This window comes from Balaenoptera ricei, chromosome 2, assembly GCF_028023285.1.
Source record: "Balaenoptera ricei isolate mBalRic1 chromosome 2, mBalRic1.hap2, whole genome shotgun sequence".
NCBI lineage: Eukaryota > Metazoa > Chordata > Mammalia > Artiodactyla > Balaenopteridae > Balaenoptera > Balaenoptera ricei.
In genome coordinates, this window is record NC_082640.1 from 142,475,385 (window position 1) to 142,495,475 (window position 20,091).

The window sequence follows — 20,091 nt, forward strand, 5'->3', positions numbered from 1 at the left end:
ACTACCCTGCAGAATCTGCTCTTGCTAAGAACTCAGTAAACTCTATGCAGCCAAAACTGGTGGATCTTTTCCAGCCATCACCTTGTTTACCTCTCCTCAGCACTCCACACAGCGGAGTGTTCCTTTCTTCTTGATACTATCTCCCCTTTGACTTCTGAGATACTGCATTCCCTGGCTTACCTCCTTCCTCATTTTCTTTTGATGGTTCGTCCTCCTCCTCCTCCTCCTCTCTATGCCTAACCTCATTTTCTCCTCACTTTGATCCTCCCCCAGTGCTCACTCACCCATACCCATGGTTTAAACTGCTATACTTATGTCAACAATGTTCACTTTATATCTCCATCCCAGAGATACTACTTTCCTGAGCTCCTGACCCAAACAGCCAATAGTAATTCATCGTCCTCCTATCTAAACCTACGTTTCCCTAGTGTTTCCTGACTCAGTAAATGGCACCATCATTCACTCAAGCACTCAAGCCAGAAACTGACAGTTATTCTTCACACCCTGAACTTCCATACTCTCTATATCATCTTCAGAAACACCTCTTCAATTCCTCCCATTCTTTCTACCAGCAATCACCACCACCCCAGTCTATTCAGTCTCACTTGGGACTACCTCAGAAGTCTCCTTATATGCAGTCCTCCTCTTCACAGTGTGCTATACTCTGCCCCTGATTAAAGCCTACAACAGCCTCCCAGCAACCTCAGAATAAAGATCAAAATCCTACCATGGCCTACATGGATCTGCACAGTTTGGCTCCAAAACCATTCAGCACCCCTTTCTCTTTGCTCTCTGTGCTCCTCAAGCCTCTCTTACAGTCTTCACACATGCTGTTCCTTAAGCCCACATGCTTTTCTTCTGCTCCCACCCACCTTTGCCTGGCTGACTCATTCATCCTTTAGATCTCTGCTTTAAACATTCCACGTGGCGGCTTCCCTCGTGGCGCAGTGGTTAAGAATCCGCCTGCCAATGCAGGGGACACGGGTTCGAGCCCTGGTCTGGGAAGATCCCACATGCTGCAGAGCAACTAAGCCCCTGCGCCACAACTACTAAGCCCGCGTGCCACATCTACTGAAGCCCGCGGGCCTAGAGCCCGTGCTCCGCAACAAGAGAAGCCACCGCAATGAGAAGCCCGCGCACTGCAACAAAGAGCAGCCCCCGCTCGCCGCAACTAGAGAAAGCCCGCGCACAGCAACAAAGACCCAACGCAGCCAAAAATATATTTAAAAAATAAATAAACATTCCATGAGGCCTTCCTTGGGGTCCCAAACCATCCCCCACCACTGACTAGATTACAGCCACCTGTTACATGCTCTTTTTTTTTTTTTTTTTAATTAATTTATTTATTTTTGGCTGTGTTGGGTCTTCGTTTCTGCGCGAGGGCTTTCTCTAGTTGTGGCAAGCGGGGGCTACTCTTCATCGCGGCGCACGGGCCTCTCACTATCACGGCCTCTCTTGTTGTGGAGCACAGGCTCCAGACGCACAGGCTCAGTAGTTGTGGCTCACGGGCCTAGTTGCTCCGCGGCATGTGGGATCTTCCCAGACCAGGGCTCGAACCCGTGTCCCCTGCATTAGCAGGCAGATTCTCAACCACTGCGCCACCAGGGAAGCCCCTACATGCTCTTTTAATAATCTGTACACATGTAAAAGTATATTAAAATCAAACTTATATATATATATATATACTTTTAAAAGCCAGCTGGTACTATAAGGTTTATGCAGGGATCAAACGTGCATGTCTACTTGACTGCTGTAGCCCCCCACCCCAGGCAAATACTAGAAACAAAATAGGCATTTAATAAGTATTTGTTAAATGACCACTGTTTCACAAACATTTCTGATTAAAAACAACAACAACAAAACAGGCCCTGAAGAGTTAGGTGTATTTGAGTAGATGTATCACTGTAAAAACTACTTCAAAATTTTCTTGATATTACAAAATCAAAATTTTCTTACCTGACTTAATAGCTGGCATATCAGAGGAATTTACACTTTTGAAAAATGGGTTTTCTCCTACAAAATAATTAAGATAAAACAATACAGTGTAACTGGGAAGATAAAGTCATCTTCTGTAATCAACAATCAGACAGGAAAGATGTCTTGAAAAAGTATGGGTATTCAATTTCCCTCAGCCAAGTAAAAGGGGAGAAGTCACACACATGACACATCTCATCTTTAAACTGCCTTAAAAATGTTATCTTACCATGTTTGTGTATTTCTGGTTTTTCTTCTATATCATCAGCTTCTCCAGTATCCTCTGAATCTTCTTCAACTTGATTTCTGAGCCTTGGCTGACTCCACTCTGTAGGAGTATTACTGTAACTAAAAGACAATGATATTATTCAATAAAGAGCTGTAAAAAGACCAAGTCAACATTCAGGATGGTAAAACTCAAACATTTCTTACCCAGCATTCAACTTTTTTCTGAAATCCTCGTCTTCTTCTTCCTCTTCTTCAGCTTGGGTGGCTGCCGATCCTGCTGCTTTCTCTACAGCCAGTTCACTAAGTCTCTGGGCCAGTATTAATCTCCGAGAACGAGAAGCATATTTAATGGCTAAATTCACAGCATTTTGAGTCATTAGATCAGCAAGTTCCACACAACGAAATTCCCTCTCCAGTTTACAAGAAAGCTAAAGGAAAAAAAGGGGGAAAAAAGTCAAATTATGTTGAGTAAAGCTTTTTAAAAATTAAAGAATGATATTACTAGTAGAACTGAGAAAAGTTTTCTAGATGCTGTATCCCTGATTCTAAGAGGCACATTTTTACACATTTTAACATCTCTCTCTGAAGTTGAGAAGCGTCTTACAATTGATGGTGAGTCAGTTTAATTGGCAGCATTTCTTTCTGTCTTAGTGACTTAAATAAGTAAAATAATGGTGCATTTTACAATCAACAATGAAATATGACATATCATTTCAAGTTATTAGTTGCAAGGAGAGTAAGAGATTTATTTAAAAATTCAAAAATGGTCCTCCTAAATTTGTTTTCCTGCCCATTCCACCACCTGCCCTCACAAAACAGGGTAGCAAATTGAAAGAAAGAATAAATTGTAAATGATTTGTTATTACTTTGCCTAGAATTGGCACACAAATGCTACTAAGTGAATGTGGGTAGGCAAATAGATTCATCCATTAGCTTTTTAAGTATGACTGTCCATGATCTCTAACTACCAGAAACAGTTATACAACTTCCAAATTAGCAAACAACCTCCTTTTTCTTGCTCTATTTTTTATACTTACAATATAAAATGAAAAACATTCATTTATCATGACTTTTTCTTTTGGTATGAATTTTGACGACTCAAAGTGAGGCAACTGAAGTACAACGTGAGGAAAACTAATACTTCGAAGACTACTAAAGGTCTCATAATTCATACAAGTATTACTTTGTTACTTAGACATGTCAAGTCTGATTCATCAGCACAGATGCTTTAGATATTTACCTGCATGTCCTTCTCAAGTTTTCCAGAATCACTTATCTGTAAGCAGTACTTCTCAATCAGGGTGGTACTCTGCCTCAGAGGGCATTTGGAAATGAAAGTAGTATGGTTTTCCCAGTAATTAGGTGGAACTATGGGCATCTGCCTGGGGACAGGAATGCTAAAGAACTAACAGGGTGCTACTAGCACCCTGCTGAGGAACACTTCACCCCAGCAGAAAAGCTCCTCTACGGCTAAATGGTAAATACATCAAACACGTTTGCTTACATAGGTTGCAGGAAATAAAAAGGTTACTAGTTCATGTTGGTGTACAAATGGGACTTTGTGAATGGAACAAAACTTACTCTATAGTAAACTAATTAAATTTCTTTAACACTAAATGCAAGGCAGTGTTGCATAGAGGTGACAGTAGTGAATATCACCTTTTGGAGACAAGTTACAATAAGCTCTGTGGTCTCAGATATCACTTTTCCCTCAGGAGTTTTTTTCCTCAACTTTAAAATGAAAAGTCTGGGCCATTTACTCTCTTAGGAAATACTGAGGTGCACTATGTATCAGACACTACATCAGTGCCTGGCATACAGTAGTGAACAGGACATGGTCACTGCCCTCAAGGTGTTTACAGTCTAGTGCAAGAAGAGCACAGAAGAAATTACATTATACTCCTCCTCATAAGCCAACCTGGAATGAGGACACAAACTTATGAATCTTATGTTTCAAAAAGTTCTTTTGTCTCTAAAGATAAATGTACTTAAATATCCAGGGGACCAAACCTGGTCACTGGGTACAGACAAACTTTTACCTAAGAGGGTAACAAAAGGCAGGCATATCTAAAAGCCTGATCAAAGTTCTTAAGGCTGCTCAGCCTGCAGACCTAAAAGTCTACACTCAAACTTTATTTGTTGCACATGATAAGAGAGGAGCTAGAGCCAGTTCTCAAACTTTATTAATAAGCATCTGAATCACCTACAGGGCCTATTAAAACACAGACCAGTCGGCAAAAACAAAAAAGGGAGGTAGCACCAGAAGAGTTTATTTCCTCCTATGATCTTTGATACAAGGCAATGTCTTAAATATTTTAACTGCAACGTGAACTGGGAAACTGAACTTTTAAGGGAGAAAAACACCACCAGATACAACTTAAGAATTCTAGGTTGTGGAACCTGGTGCTAATTCACATACCATTAAGAAATATATGTATAACTGATTCACTTTGTTATAAAGCAGAAACTAACACACCATTGTAAAGCAATTATACTCCAAAAAAAAAAAATTATCAGACAGAACTAGTAAAAGATCACTCTGAAGAATATGCCCCTGGAATATTTCCCCTACGTTTGGGTCATTCCAGGAACAATAGCAGGTACTAAACTGTATGGGTAAAAGTCAAAGGTACAATAAAGAGATGTTTTCTATACATAGGGGCTCTTGGGTACAAAAATTAAATTTCAATAATTGTAATAAAAAATGGGAATGATTAACAACCTCTAAGTGGAATTTTTATCCTATATAAGTAGAATTTAACATTCAGTTCACATCAGCACAGTATGATGTTAAAGACCAATTGATTAAAAATAATAATAATAAATAAATAAATTCAACCTAGGGAAAAGCAATTAACTTTTCTTCCCCACTATACTTATTTTACTCACCGCAAGCATTTTCATTAAAAGTTCCTGTTGTTCTTTTATTGCTTGAATTTTAGTGCTCTCTTCATATTCATAACCATTTTTAGCTAAATAATCAAGGTGGTTGTGAAACGTAACTGAACGCCAGTACTGTTCCTGCAAAAGTGGAAAAACTGCTTAGAGCCAACTATCAGCTGAATACCACGCAAGTGTTAAACATTTATCATATGATACCAGTTTCTGAATAAAATATTTTCTGAAATATTCCTTTCTACAGCTTATTTTACAATTCTAATGTGATATTATGCCTTGACTTAATCTTCTATCCTTAAAAAAAAGAGGGAAATACAGTGACCCTTGAACAATGTAGCAGGTAGAGGCGCCTACCCTCTGTGTAGTTGAAAATCTGCAGATAACTTATAGTCAGCCCTCCATAAATATGCGGTTCCTCCATATCTGAGGTTCAGCATCCTCAGATTCAACCAATCTTGCATGGTGCAGTACTGTAGTATTTACTACTGAAAAAAACCCATGTATCAATGGACCCACACAGTTCAAACCCATGTTCTTCAAGGGTCAACTGTATATAGCATTTTAAAGTTTCCTAGCTATCATAGCTGATGTTCAGAAAACTTGGTAAACTAGATTTTTATAAGCTGATTTGTTTCTTGTTTAGAATAACTAACTGCAAGATAGCGAATGACTTTTGATGACACAGGGCTAGGAGTAAGGTGAGGCAAGCCTGGCGCCTAAGGGTACAAAATTCATGGAGGCACGTCCTCTTAGGCACTTGTCCAAGCCCGAGAGTGAGTGCCTTACCCTAATGAGGCCCTGACAGTCACAGCCATTTACCTCTTAGACAAAGTCCCTGGAAGCAGCCCTCTTCCCTCACAGCTACTGCTATTTCTTTAATTATAAAGTAATGAATACTCAACACTGGTCATCAGAATAATTTTAAATGTCTGTGTCACAGGCAGGGTATTATCAAACTCAGAGTGTCGAGGTAAGATTTGTGCATACCTCCATTTGTCCTTTCTCTGTGGCAGTCTGACAGTAAGGAAGCTTAAAGGATAATACAGCTACAGCAGGGCGTGGAAGGGTGGGAGGAAATCGAGAACCTTTGCAAGGAATACACCTGTCAGGAAAGAAACAGTCTCACCATAAAAACTTTCTAAAATATCATAAAAACTGCTACATTATAAATTTTCCAAAAGTTAGTAACTTGGAATAATATTATTCCAATAGCCGGCTTAATAATATACAAAAGATTCCTCTTTTAAAAAAGTACTTTAGGCCTGATTAAGTATCAAAATTATCCCTCCACGTACTTCAAGAACTTCAAAAATCCCTCCTCACATCAGCTTTATTAAATTAACAATCACTAAAAGTGAAATCAGCTCTTTTCAGATTTTCCTTAGCAAAATGCCCACTTTCAAAATACAGAAATTGTGCCATAAACACTTGTTATGGGATCCATGTTATAAAACAGACCGCCCTAAGATAAAATGCTGATAAAGCATATTCACTTTCATTCATCAGTTGGAAATACTTGGTACTGTTGGTAGAAAGTGTCATATAAGAGAAAAAGAGGGTGAAATGTCCAATAAGTGTTTATTATTAGATATTGGTGAGAGTGAAGCAGAAAATCCATTATCATTATAAAAAGGTTATACTGTATATCTGCTCTGCTAAATGAAGGGTTGCCTTATGTGGTAATAGTTCAGTTGGCAAGGACTTTTCTGACTAGAATATGTAAGGCACTCATATATGCCCATCAGGATGAGTACCAATGCAATTTATGAATTAAAAAGCATTCATCAGAGTGATTTATATATGCAGAATACTCTTTTAATGTATGTACTCCAAATTATTTATAAGAAAAACATAATTGCACACTCTAAGTACTATAGACAAATTTTCTAATTTTTATAAAGTCATTTAAAAAACATAGACCCTTGTTCAATACTTCCTAACAGCCATCCGGTAGTACAGCCTTTTCATCACGGCTTTAAGTTATGACTTTCTTGAAGGAAAATAGTAAGTAGAAATTAGGCCCTTAGGTTTAAATTTTTTTTCATAAATATCTTCTAATATTATCAAATGTCCACTAGAATAGTTAAAAAATAAATAAGTGGCATTACCCAGGAATATTACATAGGCTCCCTTTCTAGTAAGATTTAAATACTCTTTCCTTCTTTTTGTGAAAATTTAATAAAAACAAACATGTTTTTAGAGTTCCAATATTTTTTAACATAAATCCTCATTTCTTTCTACCTCCTCCCCTTTTATGATTTCACATAAATCAGTGGTTTTCACCACATAGTATGAGGTGGCAATGTAAATACTCAGCGTTTGAAAAACCTCTTGTAGCAATTCTGTTATGCACCTATTCACAAAACCATTTTAGTCATGCAAAACGGAAGACAGAGCATGTGCATTCAGAAAGGACGAGTGCAATTACATACGCATATATGTACATTAACAAAACTAGGAGGAACATTGGGAGTAATCTTAATTGCCTTAACATTCTTTTTTCTATAAAGTGACTTAGACTCTCCTGTTTAAAAACATTTTACAACTCTAATACTTTATTTAGTCATAGTAAGCGATTATCATAAAGAAAAATTGATAAGGATTTTACTAATAGCTTTTTTAAAGCCACATTTACATCAAAGCAGAGCACCAATTCACATTTCTTATCCTTTTCTTAGCTTTAAAGACTTGAAGTAAAAAGACCTTTTCTCTGTTAGGTATCTCTTTCATGGAAGAGGAGGAAAAAACAAACTCATTTGACTGCTAATTTGATGGGTTTTGCCTACAATGAATGAGTTTCCTGGAAACTGTGGCTAAACCATTTGGAGGATAAAATGTGAAAAAATAAACCACAGTTTACTAAGGAGACAAAATTACTTCAATTCCTTTCCAAACAAATCACAAAATTTGTTCTCTTATATTAAAGAGTTGAAAAATATCAAACTGGAGAAAACTGGGGCCAATGTCCAGATTAAGTTTCTAAGAGTTAGTGAGTTTTGCTTGTCTTCTGTGTTGCATGGGACTCTTTTAGTGTTCGACGGGATTTAACTCTTTTAGAGCACTGACTCAGGAGTAGATAATGATTTTACCAGCCAACTCTTCAAGGCTGCTGGCCCAATTTAACTTCATGTAGCATAGGACATGTAGTCAGTACTTTTAGCAAATGCTTGTTAAATGAACATAACTTGCAAAAAAAAGTTTGTTTTCAAGTGCATTAAATAACTCTTAAGAGTTTTTAAAAACCAAAGAGAATGCCTGATATGATATGAAGTGCCTGCATAAAATATCGTTAAATAAATATGTTCCAATATCAAAAAGTAAAGCAGAATAAGGTAAAAAAACAAAAACAAAACTAAACTAAACTAAAGAGAAAAGGAATGCTGATGTTTGTAGAAAGCAAATTAGATTGTGGCATGAAAATTAGTAAACTCTCAGTTATGTATTAACCAGTGGTGACAATAAAAAAAATCTTCAGAGGAAACCATAAAGACAGTTTCTGCTAAACTGAAGTTCATTTCAAACAGAGGTAGGAAATCAGATACGCTACACAGCAGTAATTAAGGGCAGGTGTTTTGTACTGATTCAAATAAATTTTTTAAAAATTATTTTTAACAAAATGTATTTCCTCACCAAAAAGAAAGCATAAATACTGCTGAATCTAGGTTAGAAAATGTATTTTAAATGGAAAGATTATAGAAACATAATCATTAACCACGAAATACAAGGCTAAATGCCTTAAAGTAGTGACAGTAAGAAAACTACTGTTGTTATTAACAACTGACATTCAGTGAACACTCACTAAGGGCCAGGCACTGTTCTAAGCACTCCTACATCACTTCATCTTCACATTAGTTCTTTGAGATGGGTACTAGCTTCATCCTGGTTTTAGAAATGAGGAAACAGAGGCACAGAGAGTCTAAATGTCATGGCCAGGGCTACACAGTGAGCATTTCAGCCAGGATACTGCAGCAGACTCCAGCACTGGACCATTATGAAATGCTGCCTTTCCAGAGGAGCAAGTGGTTTGCTATCTTTACCACGAACACTGAGAGCAAACGGAAGCGTTAGAGATTTAAATAAATATAAGAATGAATTTCTTGATAGCAAGGATAATTAAGTCTCATTAAACACAGCAGCAGGCTACTAAAGATGGTTGTACAGTTTTCTTCCCTGGGCTTTCACGGACCTCTCTATCAACAGGAAGGAAATTAATCATCCTCTACATGTGTCTAAATGTAAGGAAAGCTAGTATGAGAAGTGCAGTAGGCCATACTGAGAAATGTAGCTTCCAATCTTTGAAAAACATTCTTATTCAAGTTGATTCTTCCAGAATAAAGCCAGGAAAAAATGAAAAACATCCTGATCAATTTATCACGGTATATACAAGTACATATATTTTTCAGCATTATCTTCTCAGTGTATCAAATGTCAGCCGTATGAGATTCCCCTCAGTAATTCAATTATTCCCCTAGAATAAGCCAGTCCTTAAGGGATAAGTTTATTCTTTCAATCTATTTATCAACTCAACTTCCACTGTTCCTGTATTTCAACAGAGAAAATATAGGAACTTTTTTGCTACTAACTAGCTGTGTGATCCCAAGTTACTTAATCTTTTTGGGCCTCAGTTTTCTCACCTGTAAAAATTGGGGAAAAGGACCAGGAGTAAAGACAGAGCACAGGAACTAGACCAAAAGAAACTGGTGGTTCTCACTTTTTTTATCCCTGTAGGGCTGCTGAGCTTTGCAAAGTGACTATGCATTCACACGGGCACCATGAACTGTCTACAGCATGAATAAAAGAGCTTCCACTTTATGTACAAGAATTTTCACATGCATGTATATGATGTAACTTACAATAAAAATTTATGTTCAAATATAATCTTTAGGTCTATAGAAACTTTCTGCTATTATGGATTTTCTCTATCAACTGATACTCACTGTACAAGCTGCTATCATTTGTAGGTCATGAAATGCTTTGACATTTAAAAGGACTCTTATGCTTAAAAATGTCAGGGGCCACTGGCCTAGACAATTTCTAAAATCCTTCCAAGTCTAAAAACTGTAATTTAGAGTCCATTATTTTTTTTTATCCCATGTTGAATTTTTTTAAAAATTTATTTATTTATTTATTTTTGGCTGCGTTGGGTCTTCGTTACTGCACGCGGGCTTTCTCTAGTTGTGGTGAGCGGGGGCTACTCTTTGTTGTGGTGTACGGGCTTCCCATTGCGGTGGCTTCTCCTGCTGCGGAGCACGGGCTCTAGGCGTGCAGGCTTCAGTAGTTGTGGCTCACAGGCTTCAGAGCGCAGGCTCAGTAGTTGTGGCGCACAGGCTTAGTTGTTCCGTGGCATGTGGGATCTTCCCGGACCAGGGCTTGAACCCATGTCCCCTGCACTAGCAGGCGTATTCTTAACCACTGAGCCACCAGGGAAGCCCTCCCATGTTGAATTTAAGTTAAATGTTACCAGCTGTAATTATCATGTCTTTTAATGAGAGTTAAAACTCTTCACAGATCTTAACTATAAAAGCAAGTAAGAAAAAAAAGCCAGCTGTACAAATTATTAGAGGGTGTAAAAATTGAACTTGATAAAATAGTTTTAATATTAAATGAAAAACCAAAATTATTCATTACAAATGAATAACTTCACATACTTCCTTAAGATAATGATATTAACAAACAAAATGTATCATCTTACTTGAATAAACATTAGATGGAGTAGTAAAAATCCTTCTAGGTTCAAAACTAAACCTCTGATTAAGATAAAATATGAATTCTTTCATTCAAGTTACTAAAAACTTGATTCCTGGAAACACACATGTAAAAAAAAAATCCCTGAGAACAACCTACACTCTAAGAACTGTTAGAAACAGTTAACTAGGGACTTCGCCGGCGGCGCAGTGGTTAAGAATCCGCCTGCCAATGCAGGGGACTCGGGTTTGAGCCCTGGTCCGGGAAGATCCCACATGCTGCAGAGCAACTAAGCCCGTGCACCACAACTACTGAGCCTCCGCTCTAGAGCCCGCGAGCCACAACTACTGAAGCCCGCGTGCCTAGAGTCTGTGCTCCACAACAAGACAAGCCACCACAATGAGAAGCCCATGCACTGCAACGAAGAGTAGCCCCCGCTCACCGCAACTAGAGAAAGCCCACGTGCAGCAACAGAGACCCAACGCAGCCAAAAATTAATTAATTAGAATTTTTTAAAAGTTTAATAAATTCCTTGTGATACTAAATATGTCAATAATGGACTATCTGGAGACTTTGAAAACACAACATACAGAAATAATAACCAGCAATTCCTCTATGATTTTCTACTAAGTTCAATTTCACATTCTTTAAGAAGACTATGTCTTCTCAAACATCCACACTGCCAACCAATGCCTTCAAAAATACCCTCTGTCTTGCTTCAAAATCTGCCACCAAAACAGAAGGCATCAGACAGGAATTCCTGTCACCTTTCATCCACTAAATCTATCTGCATTTGCACCTATCTTCTTCCTTCTCATTACATCCGATAAAATATCTTTAAAAAAATCATGTATATATACATCTTCTTTATCCATTCAGCTGTCAATGGACACTTAGGTTGCTTCCATAACTTGACAACTGTAAATAATGCTGCTAGGGACACTGGGATGCATGAAACTTCTGCAATTAGTGTTTTTGGTTTTCTTCAGATATATACCCAGCAGTGGAATTTCTGGGTCATTTCTGGGTTTATTTTTAGCTTTTTAAGAAACTTCCGTACTATTCTCCACAGTGGCTGTACCAATTTACATTCCCACCAACAGTATATGTGGGTTCCCTTTTCTCCACACCCTTGCCAACATTTATTATATGTGTTCTTTTCCATGGATTATACTTCAAATAGCAAGTACTAGTTTTTCAGCAGGATAAATCATAAAGACAGATTCACTGGGTCAAAGGGCATATGCATTTCTAATTCTGATAGTTCTTGACAAATTGCCTTCCGCAGGGATTGTGACCAACTTACACTCCTGTCAGCAATACATAAACGTGGTTATTGCCCCACAGCCTCATCAGCTAAGAGTGTTATCAAATTTTCAGATTTTTCTAATAGGTAAGAAGAGAAATCTCTTTTTAGTTCTGATTTGTGTTTAATCTTACTTCAAGTGACATCAATCATCTTTTCATATATTTGAAAGCCACTTTTATTTCCCTGATTATTGCTTCTTGAAATAGTCTCCACTTAGTTTCTATGACATGACCCTCTCCAGGCGATTTTTCTCTCTTTTTTTTTTTTTTTTTAAAATATCGTATTATTATATTTACTAGTTTGTTGTATCTTTTTTTTTTTTTTAATTTTTATTTATTTATTTATTTTTGACTGTGTTGGGTCTTCATTTCTGTGCGAGGGCTTTCTCCAGTTGCGGCAAGCGGGGGCCACTCTTCATCGCGGTGCGCGGGCCTCTCACCATCGCGGCCTCTCTTGTTGCGGAGCACAGGCTCCAGACGCGCAGGCTCAGTAGTTGTGGCTCACGGGCCTAGTTGCTCCGTGGCATGTGGGATCTTCCCAGACCAGGGCTCGAACCCGTGTCCCCTGCATTGGCAGGCAGATTCTCAACCACTGCGCCACCACGGAAGGCCGCGATTTTTCTCTTAATTGCTTAGCTAATCTTCCTTTTTCTCATTCAAAAGCTTCTACTCCAATAACTGACCTCTAAATGCTGGAATTTCTTTGGGGTTGGACTGATACCTTTTGTCTCTTTCTTCTCATTTATTACTATAACTTTATATACCTTCTATAATCTGATGATTTCCAAATGTATATAACCAGCTAAAATTTCTGAGTTTGAATCATATATTCCAATACCTTCCTTCTTTTTTCTTTTTAAAGTTAAGCATTTTCTCTCTTTTTTAAAAAATTTATTTATTTTTGGCCGTTTCGGGTCTTCGTTGCTGCGAGCGGGCTTTTCTCTGGTTGCGGTGAGCAGGGGCTACTCTTTGTTGTGGTGCGCAGGCTTCTCATTGCGGTGGCTTCTCTTGTTGCGGAGCACGGGCTCTAGGTGCGTGGGCTTCAGTAGTTGTGGCATGCAGGCTCAATAGTTGTGGCTTGCGGGCTTAGTTGCTCTGTGGCATGTGGGATCTTCCCAGACCAGGGCCCGAACCTGTGTCCCCTGCATTGGCAGGCGGATTCTTAACCACTGTGTCACCAGGGAAGCCCCCAATACCTTCTTGATATCTTCCTTTGGATATTGTGCAGGCTTAACACACCCAAGAGAGTATTCATTTTTATCTTCCTTATTTCTATAAATGGTACAACTATCTATCTAGTAGCTTTAACTAGAAATGTAGGTGTCATTGATTCTTCTCTCATTCCCAACCCCCAAACTACCAGCAAATCCTGTTTCTATCTTGAATCTGCTTCTCCTCATTTCCACTGCCCCACACTAGTTCCAGCCTACTCTGAATGACAGAGTAAGTCCTAATCCTTGTGACAACTAAAAACAATACCCCACATTTCCAAACATCCCCAGAAGAGTGGAAAAACCCCTGGTTGAAAAATTGGTCTCCCTGCTTCCAGTCCTACCCTTGCCAATCCGTTTACCACATACATTTTTCTTTTTATAGTATAAATCAGATTATATCATTCCCCTGGATAAAACCCTTGAATGACTTCTTGTTATACTTCAAAGAAAATCCAAACTTCTCTATCATGGCCTATAATGCAGCCTATGTCTAACTTACTGATATCAACTTGGATTTATGTTCCCTGCTACCCCTTGCTTCTTTGTACTCCAGCCATGTTTACATCCTTTTAATTCCTCAAACACACCAAGTTCTTTCTGACCTCACAGCCTTTGTACATGCTGTTTACTCTGCATGGATTGCTTTTCAATCCATTCTTCCATAACAGACCCCCTTGGCCTCCAGGTCTCATTCTAACTACTACCTCCATTAAGAGACTTCTATGACTGGGACTTCCCTGGTGGCGCAGTGGTTAAGAATCCGCCTGCCAATGCAGGGAACATGGGTTCGAGCCCTGGTACAGGAAGATCTCACATGCTGCGGAGCAACTAAGCCCGTGCGCTACAACTACTGAGCCTGCGCTCTAGAGCCCGTGAGCCACAACTACTGAGCCATGCGCCACAACTACTGAGCCCACAAGCCTAGAGCTTGTGCTCCACAACGAAGCGTAGCCCCCACTCACTGCAACTAGAGAAAGCTCGTGCGCAGCAACAAAGACCCAACGCAGCCAAAAATAAATAAATACATAAATTTATTTTAAAAAAAAAGAATCTTCTATGACCATACTATCTAGAAAATGCTCTTCTGTTATTCTTCATCATGGGTCTGCTCAGATTAACGGGTAGTATTTATTCTAAGTAGTAATTAATATTTACTTGTTTCTGTTATCTGTCTCCCCAGTCAGACTATAAGCTCCATGAAAGCAGAGACTTCTTTGTTCACCAAGTATCTGTACAATGTCACTGACAGTCTTTTTGACCAAGAAGATGTTTGGTGTCAAAAAAGAGGTAAATACTCAACACAATACTGAATAGAGACTATATGTACTGAGAATTCTGCACTTGCAGTCAACTACTAAATTTCTACTAGCCCACTCCCCTATAACAATAATGAAGCTAAAAATCTCAAAAAGCACCTAAATTATATATTCAATTCTAAATCAAAGTTTAAAATAAAAGGCTATAATAAAAGATGAAATGTGATGTTTACCCAAAATTCCCCTCCCTATCTGGCTGAAATAATGCTAGTCACACTAATAAACTTGTTTTCTTTTCATTTTTTTAGGCCATGCAGCTCAGCCTGCGGGATCTTAGTTCTCCGACCAGGGATTAAAACCATGCCCCCTGCAATGGAAGCGCAGAGTCCTAACCACTGGACCTCCAGGGAATTCCCTTAGTTTCTATTTTGCTCAATAGGTTCCAAGTCAAGCAATTGGTTGAAAACTTCAAAGTGAATGTAAACAAATTCCTAATTTAGTGAATATGGAAAGCAAGAAAATGAGCTAAGGTTAAAGATTTTAAAAATACCTTTAAAGATAAGCATAATAAAGAATTTCAAAGTACTTTTTAAAAAGAGTCAACTAAGCATTTTCTAATAGCCCACCTCAGTTGCTGGGGATTTTCATGGATACCAACCACCCAGTAGTGATCAGATTTTCCTTTGCAGTGCTCTCTGGTGTTACATACAGGAGTCCATGTATGACCAAGTCCTCTGTTAAGCATTCGAACAATGCCTTCTGAATCCACATAAAATGGGGTACCTATATACCAACAGAAAAACAAATCACCTGGAAACATAGCTATGTATTTGTTAAATAAATCCTTTTTCAAATACACACACCAGTCAATCAACTTTCAATTCAAAAGCAAAACAAAAAACAAACAAAAAAACCCAACCAAAAAAAAAAACCTCCCCAAAACCAAAAAGACAAAAAATCCAAGATTATTTCCCATAAAATTTCACTAACCACATAGAGTAAGACCTAACTGAATAAAAGGAAAAAAAAATTGCATGTGATGTGACTAAAATTTATCCAAAAAAAAGAGGGAAAAAAAACCCTGATCAATTCAGTGAAAACTATGCCACCTGCTGGAATACAGCAGTTTTTTAAAGCCAATTTCAGTAAAGAAGTTAAAATTGAATCTGAAGTTTCCTTGGTCAAGAGAGACTTGGAAAAATGAGGAGAACCTAATGCAAGGTGACGATGTAGAGAAATCTGTCCTTAGTACTCTTCTTCCTCCCCCCTCTCTTGGCCTTGTCACTGTTCTGTTCCCCAACAGTTCCCCACTGTTCTGCTCCTAGACTTACCTAGGAAACAAGTAAGCATCCCTGTTTCCCACCTACTCTGCTCCCATTTCAGGAAGTACATGGCAAATTCCCTAATTATCCTTTTTTTATCTGTGACTTCACACCCCTCTTACTCTGCAAACTGCAGTTTCCTCAGGGTCTAGATCTGATTGGTAACTGGGAGAAAAAAATACAGCTATATGAATGGAAGTTATTAATGGTCACATTATTAAAGCATAAGTGACTAATAATATCCCAATAGAAAACACATCCAGAAATGGTTGGGTTTTTTTAAAGACAAACTGGAGTTCCCAATGATATAATTAGAGGGCATGAATCTCCAATAATAGAAATATTTAAGCCAGAAGACAGGGTTAACAGGTGCCTTAAAATAAGGTACTCCTCAGTGTCCTTCAAATCATCTGTCATAACCCACTATTAAGTGAGTCAACAACAGCACACTGTTCAATAGAAATATCATATGGGCCACAAATGTAATTTTTAATTTCCTTCTGCCACATGACAAAAGGGGGAAAAAAAGTGAAGTTAATTTTAATAATATATTTTGTTAAATCCAATATATCCAAAATACTATCATTTTAACATGTAATCAATGTAAAAGAATTATTGAAATTTTTTACATTTTTTTTTCATACTAAGCCTTCAAAATTTGGAGAGTATTTTATAGTTATAGCACATCTCAACTCAAATTAGACACTTTTCAAGTGCTCTATATATAGCCACATGTGGTTAGTGGTTACTATAGTGGAAATCAGTAGAAAATTCCTGATTTTCATGTAGAATCTTCTAAAAAAGCCAAAACTTGAACACTGATTTATATCTCCTTTTTGCTAGCTAATAAACTTTCAGAAAAATTTATTTCCCTCTTTGTAAGTTTTCTAATCAGAATTCTGATGAAGAAGAGATCTTGTACACAGAAGAGTGGCTACCTCGCCGGGAAATTCCAGTTTCCAGTTCTGCCAATATATTAAAATAAATAAATTTAAACATAAAATATAGACAATTTATCTTTAAGCAAATTAATTAGGAATAAATAATGAAGCAATTTTCTTCTTGAAAAATGACTTTAATATAAATGAATTTATCTTGCCTTCAGCTGAAAAGCCAACCCATACAAGGTAGGATTTCCTTGTAAGAGGAAGAGGATCCCCATGTAAAATTTGTTTTTTCTTTTTCCCCAGCTCTAGCAGTTGAACTCCAAGGCACTGATCCCCATCAAATCCTGTACCTAGTGAGAAAATGTAAATATAAATCAGGTATCAAAGGTTATTTAGCTATGATGATGCAGTTTAAATTATTTTCTCAGAATTGAATTTTATTTTGTGATAAATTCCTAGATTAATTAGCAGTACTTTTTATAGATAATCCACTTACCTGAGGCACCATTCAGGGATTAGAAGCAGAATAGTATGTTACATGGACTATTTACATAAAGTGTTTATAAGTGGTAATTCATTCACTCAAGAAGTATTTAAAGAGAGCTTACTTTGTACGGGGTACTGAGGCTACAATGGTAAACAAGACAAAGTCAGTGTTCTCCTGAAACTCATATTCAGGTAGGAGAGGAAAAACTAATTTAATATATTTGGTCATTTTTATTATTTATATTAGGAAATAATAAGTGTCAAAGGAAAAATATTTGCATATTCTCGTTTTACTACCAAAATTAAATTTAAAAATTCATGAAATTGTTATGAGTAGATTTTTAAGAGTAAATAATCCCTATAAAGAATGTAAAATCCTTATCCCCAGAAACCTTATTTTATTAGGAACAGCCAATGTGAATCAAGACAATTACTACTCAAATGATATTTGGGAAGCATTATACAGTGAAATATCATTGGCATATGTTATTGGTGTGGTAACTTCCTTTGGCCATGGTATGTAGTTCACTAAAATGTTTAAAATCCCATCTTCAGGAGCTTCAAGATGGCAGAAGAGTAAGACGCGGAGATCAGCTTCCTCTGCACAAATACATCATAAATACATCTACATGTGGAACAACTCCTACAGAACACCTACTGAACGCTGGCAGAAGACCTCAGACCTCCCAAAAGGCCAGAAACTCCCCACATACCTGGGTAGGGCAAAAGAAAAAAGAAATAACAGAGACAAAAGAATAGGGACGGGACCTGCACCAGTGGGAGGGAGCTGTGAAGGAGGAAAGGTTTCCACACACTAGGAAGGCCCTTCGCGGGTGGAGACTGCGGGTGGCGTAGGGGGGAAGCTTCAGAGCCACGGAGGAGAGCGCAGCAACAGGGGTGCGGAGGGCAAAACGGGGAGATTCCCGCACAGAGGATTGGTGCCAACCAGCACCCACCAGCCCGAGAGGCTTGTCTGCTCACCCGCTCGAAAAACTAATTTAAAAAGAAAGAAAATACTAAGTGTCATTATCAAAGATTAAAATACTAATGTGATAGAGTATCAGACTGAGTGGCTACTTTAGATTGGACAGACAAAGGTGGCCTTTTGAGAAAGTGAAATTTAAACTGAGATATGATTTGCAAGTTGGAGTCAGCCATCCAAATGATAGGCGGAGGAGCACTGCAGTAGACAGGGAAAAGCTAATGAAAAGGGCCTAAGTTGGGAACAAGCTTGGTGAGTTTGAAGAACACAATGAAGCCAGTAGGGCCAGAACCAGTAACAAGAAAAAAAAGTGGTAAGAGATGAGGCTGAAGAGGCAGGCAAAGGTCAGATCACATAGGACCTTGCCACCTGGGGTAACAAGTTTGATTTTTATTCTAAAGCAATAGTAAGACATCAGAGGATTCGGAGCAGAAGAGGGAAGTGATTGGATTTATGTTTTTTGCTATTGCAAATATGTTCCTATAAAAGGGTTTCATCTTTAAGAAATTCATGGAAAAGACTCTGACAAGTACAGGTTTCTGGTAACTGACTGTACTGCTGAACTGAATGAATAAGCAGAACTGAATTTTCAGAACTCTAATGAAAAACTGATGAACTCATAAAAGTGCTAACAAAAGATCAAGATGAAAAAAAAAATTAATTACATGGGACTGAGTGAACTGATGAGGATGAGTATAATTTTTGTGACTTTCTGTCTGAATTAAAAAAAAAAAAATCCAACAAGGACTCAGAGGCAAAGAATATACAAATCAATTTTCACTGCAAAGTAAAGGAGCTGTTACAGTGGAGGATTACTGGACTGAATGTCAATATTATGACATAGTATGAGTGTGTTTCATGTTTGGTAATTGTAATCATTGTTGCTTTTGTTGTGGTCATCCATGTACAATGCTTGGTGTCAGTCTATTTATCTCTTGTAAAAATAAAATATAGTGTGTGTGTGTGAAAAAAAAAGGATGATCTTAGCCCACAGCAAACAGACAAAAAAAAGAAATAAAAGAAATTCAAATTGGAAAAAAAAAAAAATCACCTAGACTGCTATGTGGAGAATGGATTGTGGCAGGCAAGAATTGAAGCTGAAAAGCTAGTCAGGAGGTTATTCCAACAGTCCAAGAGATGATGTCTGGGTTGCACTGGGGTTTTAGTGGAGATAAAAAGAGACAGATGTGCAATGTGTCGTGTGAACTGACATGATAATGACTTTGCTGACAGAGTGATGTGGGGACGTGAGGGAAAGAAAGGATAACTCTTAACATTTCTGGCTTGAGTAGCTAGATTGATAGTATGCTGTTTACTGAAATGGAAAAACTAAGAAGCAAGTTTGGAGGGAAAAAGAAAGCCCAGAGGCTTTATTGTGACCAAGTATGAGATAAATATCAAAACTCTACATAGAGATTTCAAGTCGGCAATTGAATATGTAAGTCTGGAGACACAAGGAGGGGGTAGGGCTGGTGATATTAATTTAGAAGTCATGAACACATAGGTGTATTAAAGCCATGGGTGTTAATGAGATATCCCAAAGTAGTTTCTCAAACTGCATTTTTTGACCTGTGAGTCATGAAATCAATCCAGAGTTACAACCAGAATTTAAAGAAAAATGAAATCAAAGAGTAAATATTGTCCATGAGACTTTCATTCTAGTTATATCTGCAGGTATGTATAGAATAGCAACATAGAATATATTTCTCACTAGGGCTAAGCAGTCGAAAGACTAATAGCTCCTGACCTAGTGAAAGGAAGAGAAGGGGGCTGTGACTGCGCCCCGGAGTACTTCAGCTAAGAGGGGGGCATAGGAATAGGAGCCAGCAAAGGAGCTGAAAGAGTTATCAG

General features: G+C 37.9%; 1 protein-coding gene across 1 annotated transcript in view; it reads right to left on the reverse strand.

Moving 5' to 3' along the window:
• Window positions 1–20,091, reverse strand: part of WDHD1 (WD repeat and HMG-box DNA binding protein 1) — a 64,189-nt gene that overhangs the window by 7,864 nt on the left and 36,234 nt on the right. Inside the window, exons 15-21 of the mRNA XM_059915716.1 lie at window positions 16,985–17,122; window positions 15,190–15,346; window positions 6,088–6,202; window positions 5,092–5,223; window positions 2,407–2,630; window positions 2,204–2,322; window positions 1,957–2,013 (exon numbers count right to left, since the gene is read on the reverse strand). Of these exons, the coding sequence (XP_059771699.1) occupies window positions 1,957–2,013; window positions 2,204–2,322; window positions 2,407–2,630; window positions 5,092–5,223; window positions 6,088–6,202; window positions 15,190–15,346; window positions 16,985–17,122 (942 nt within the window). The remainder of the gene's footprint in view (window positions 1–1,956; window positions 2,014–2,203; window positions 2,323–2,406; window positions 2,631–5,091; window positions 5,224–6,087; window positions 6,203–15,189; window positions 15,347–16,984; window positions 17,123–20,091) is intronic.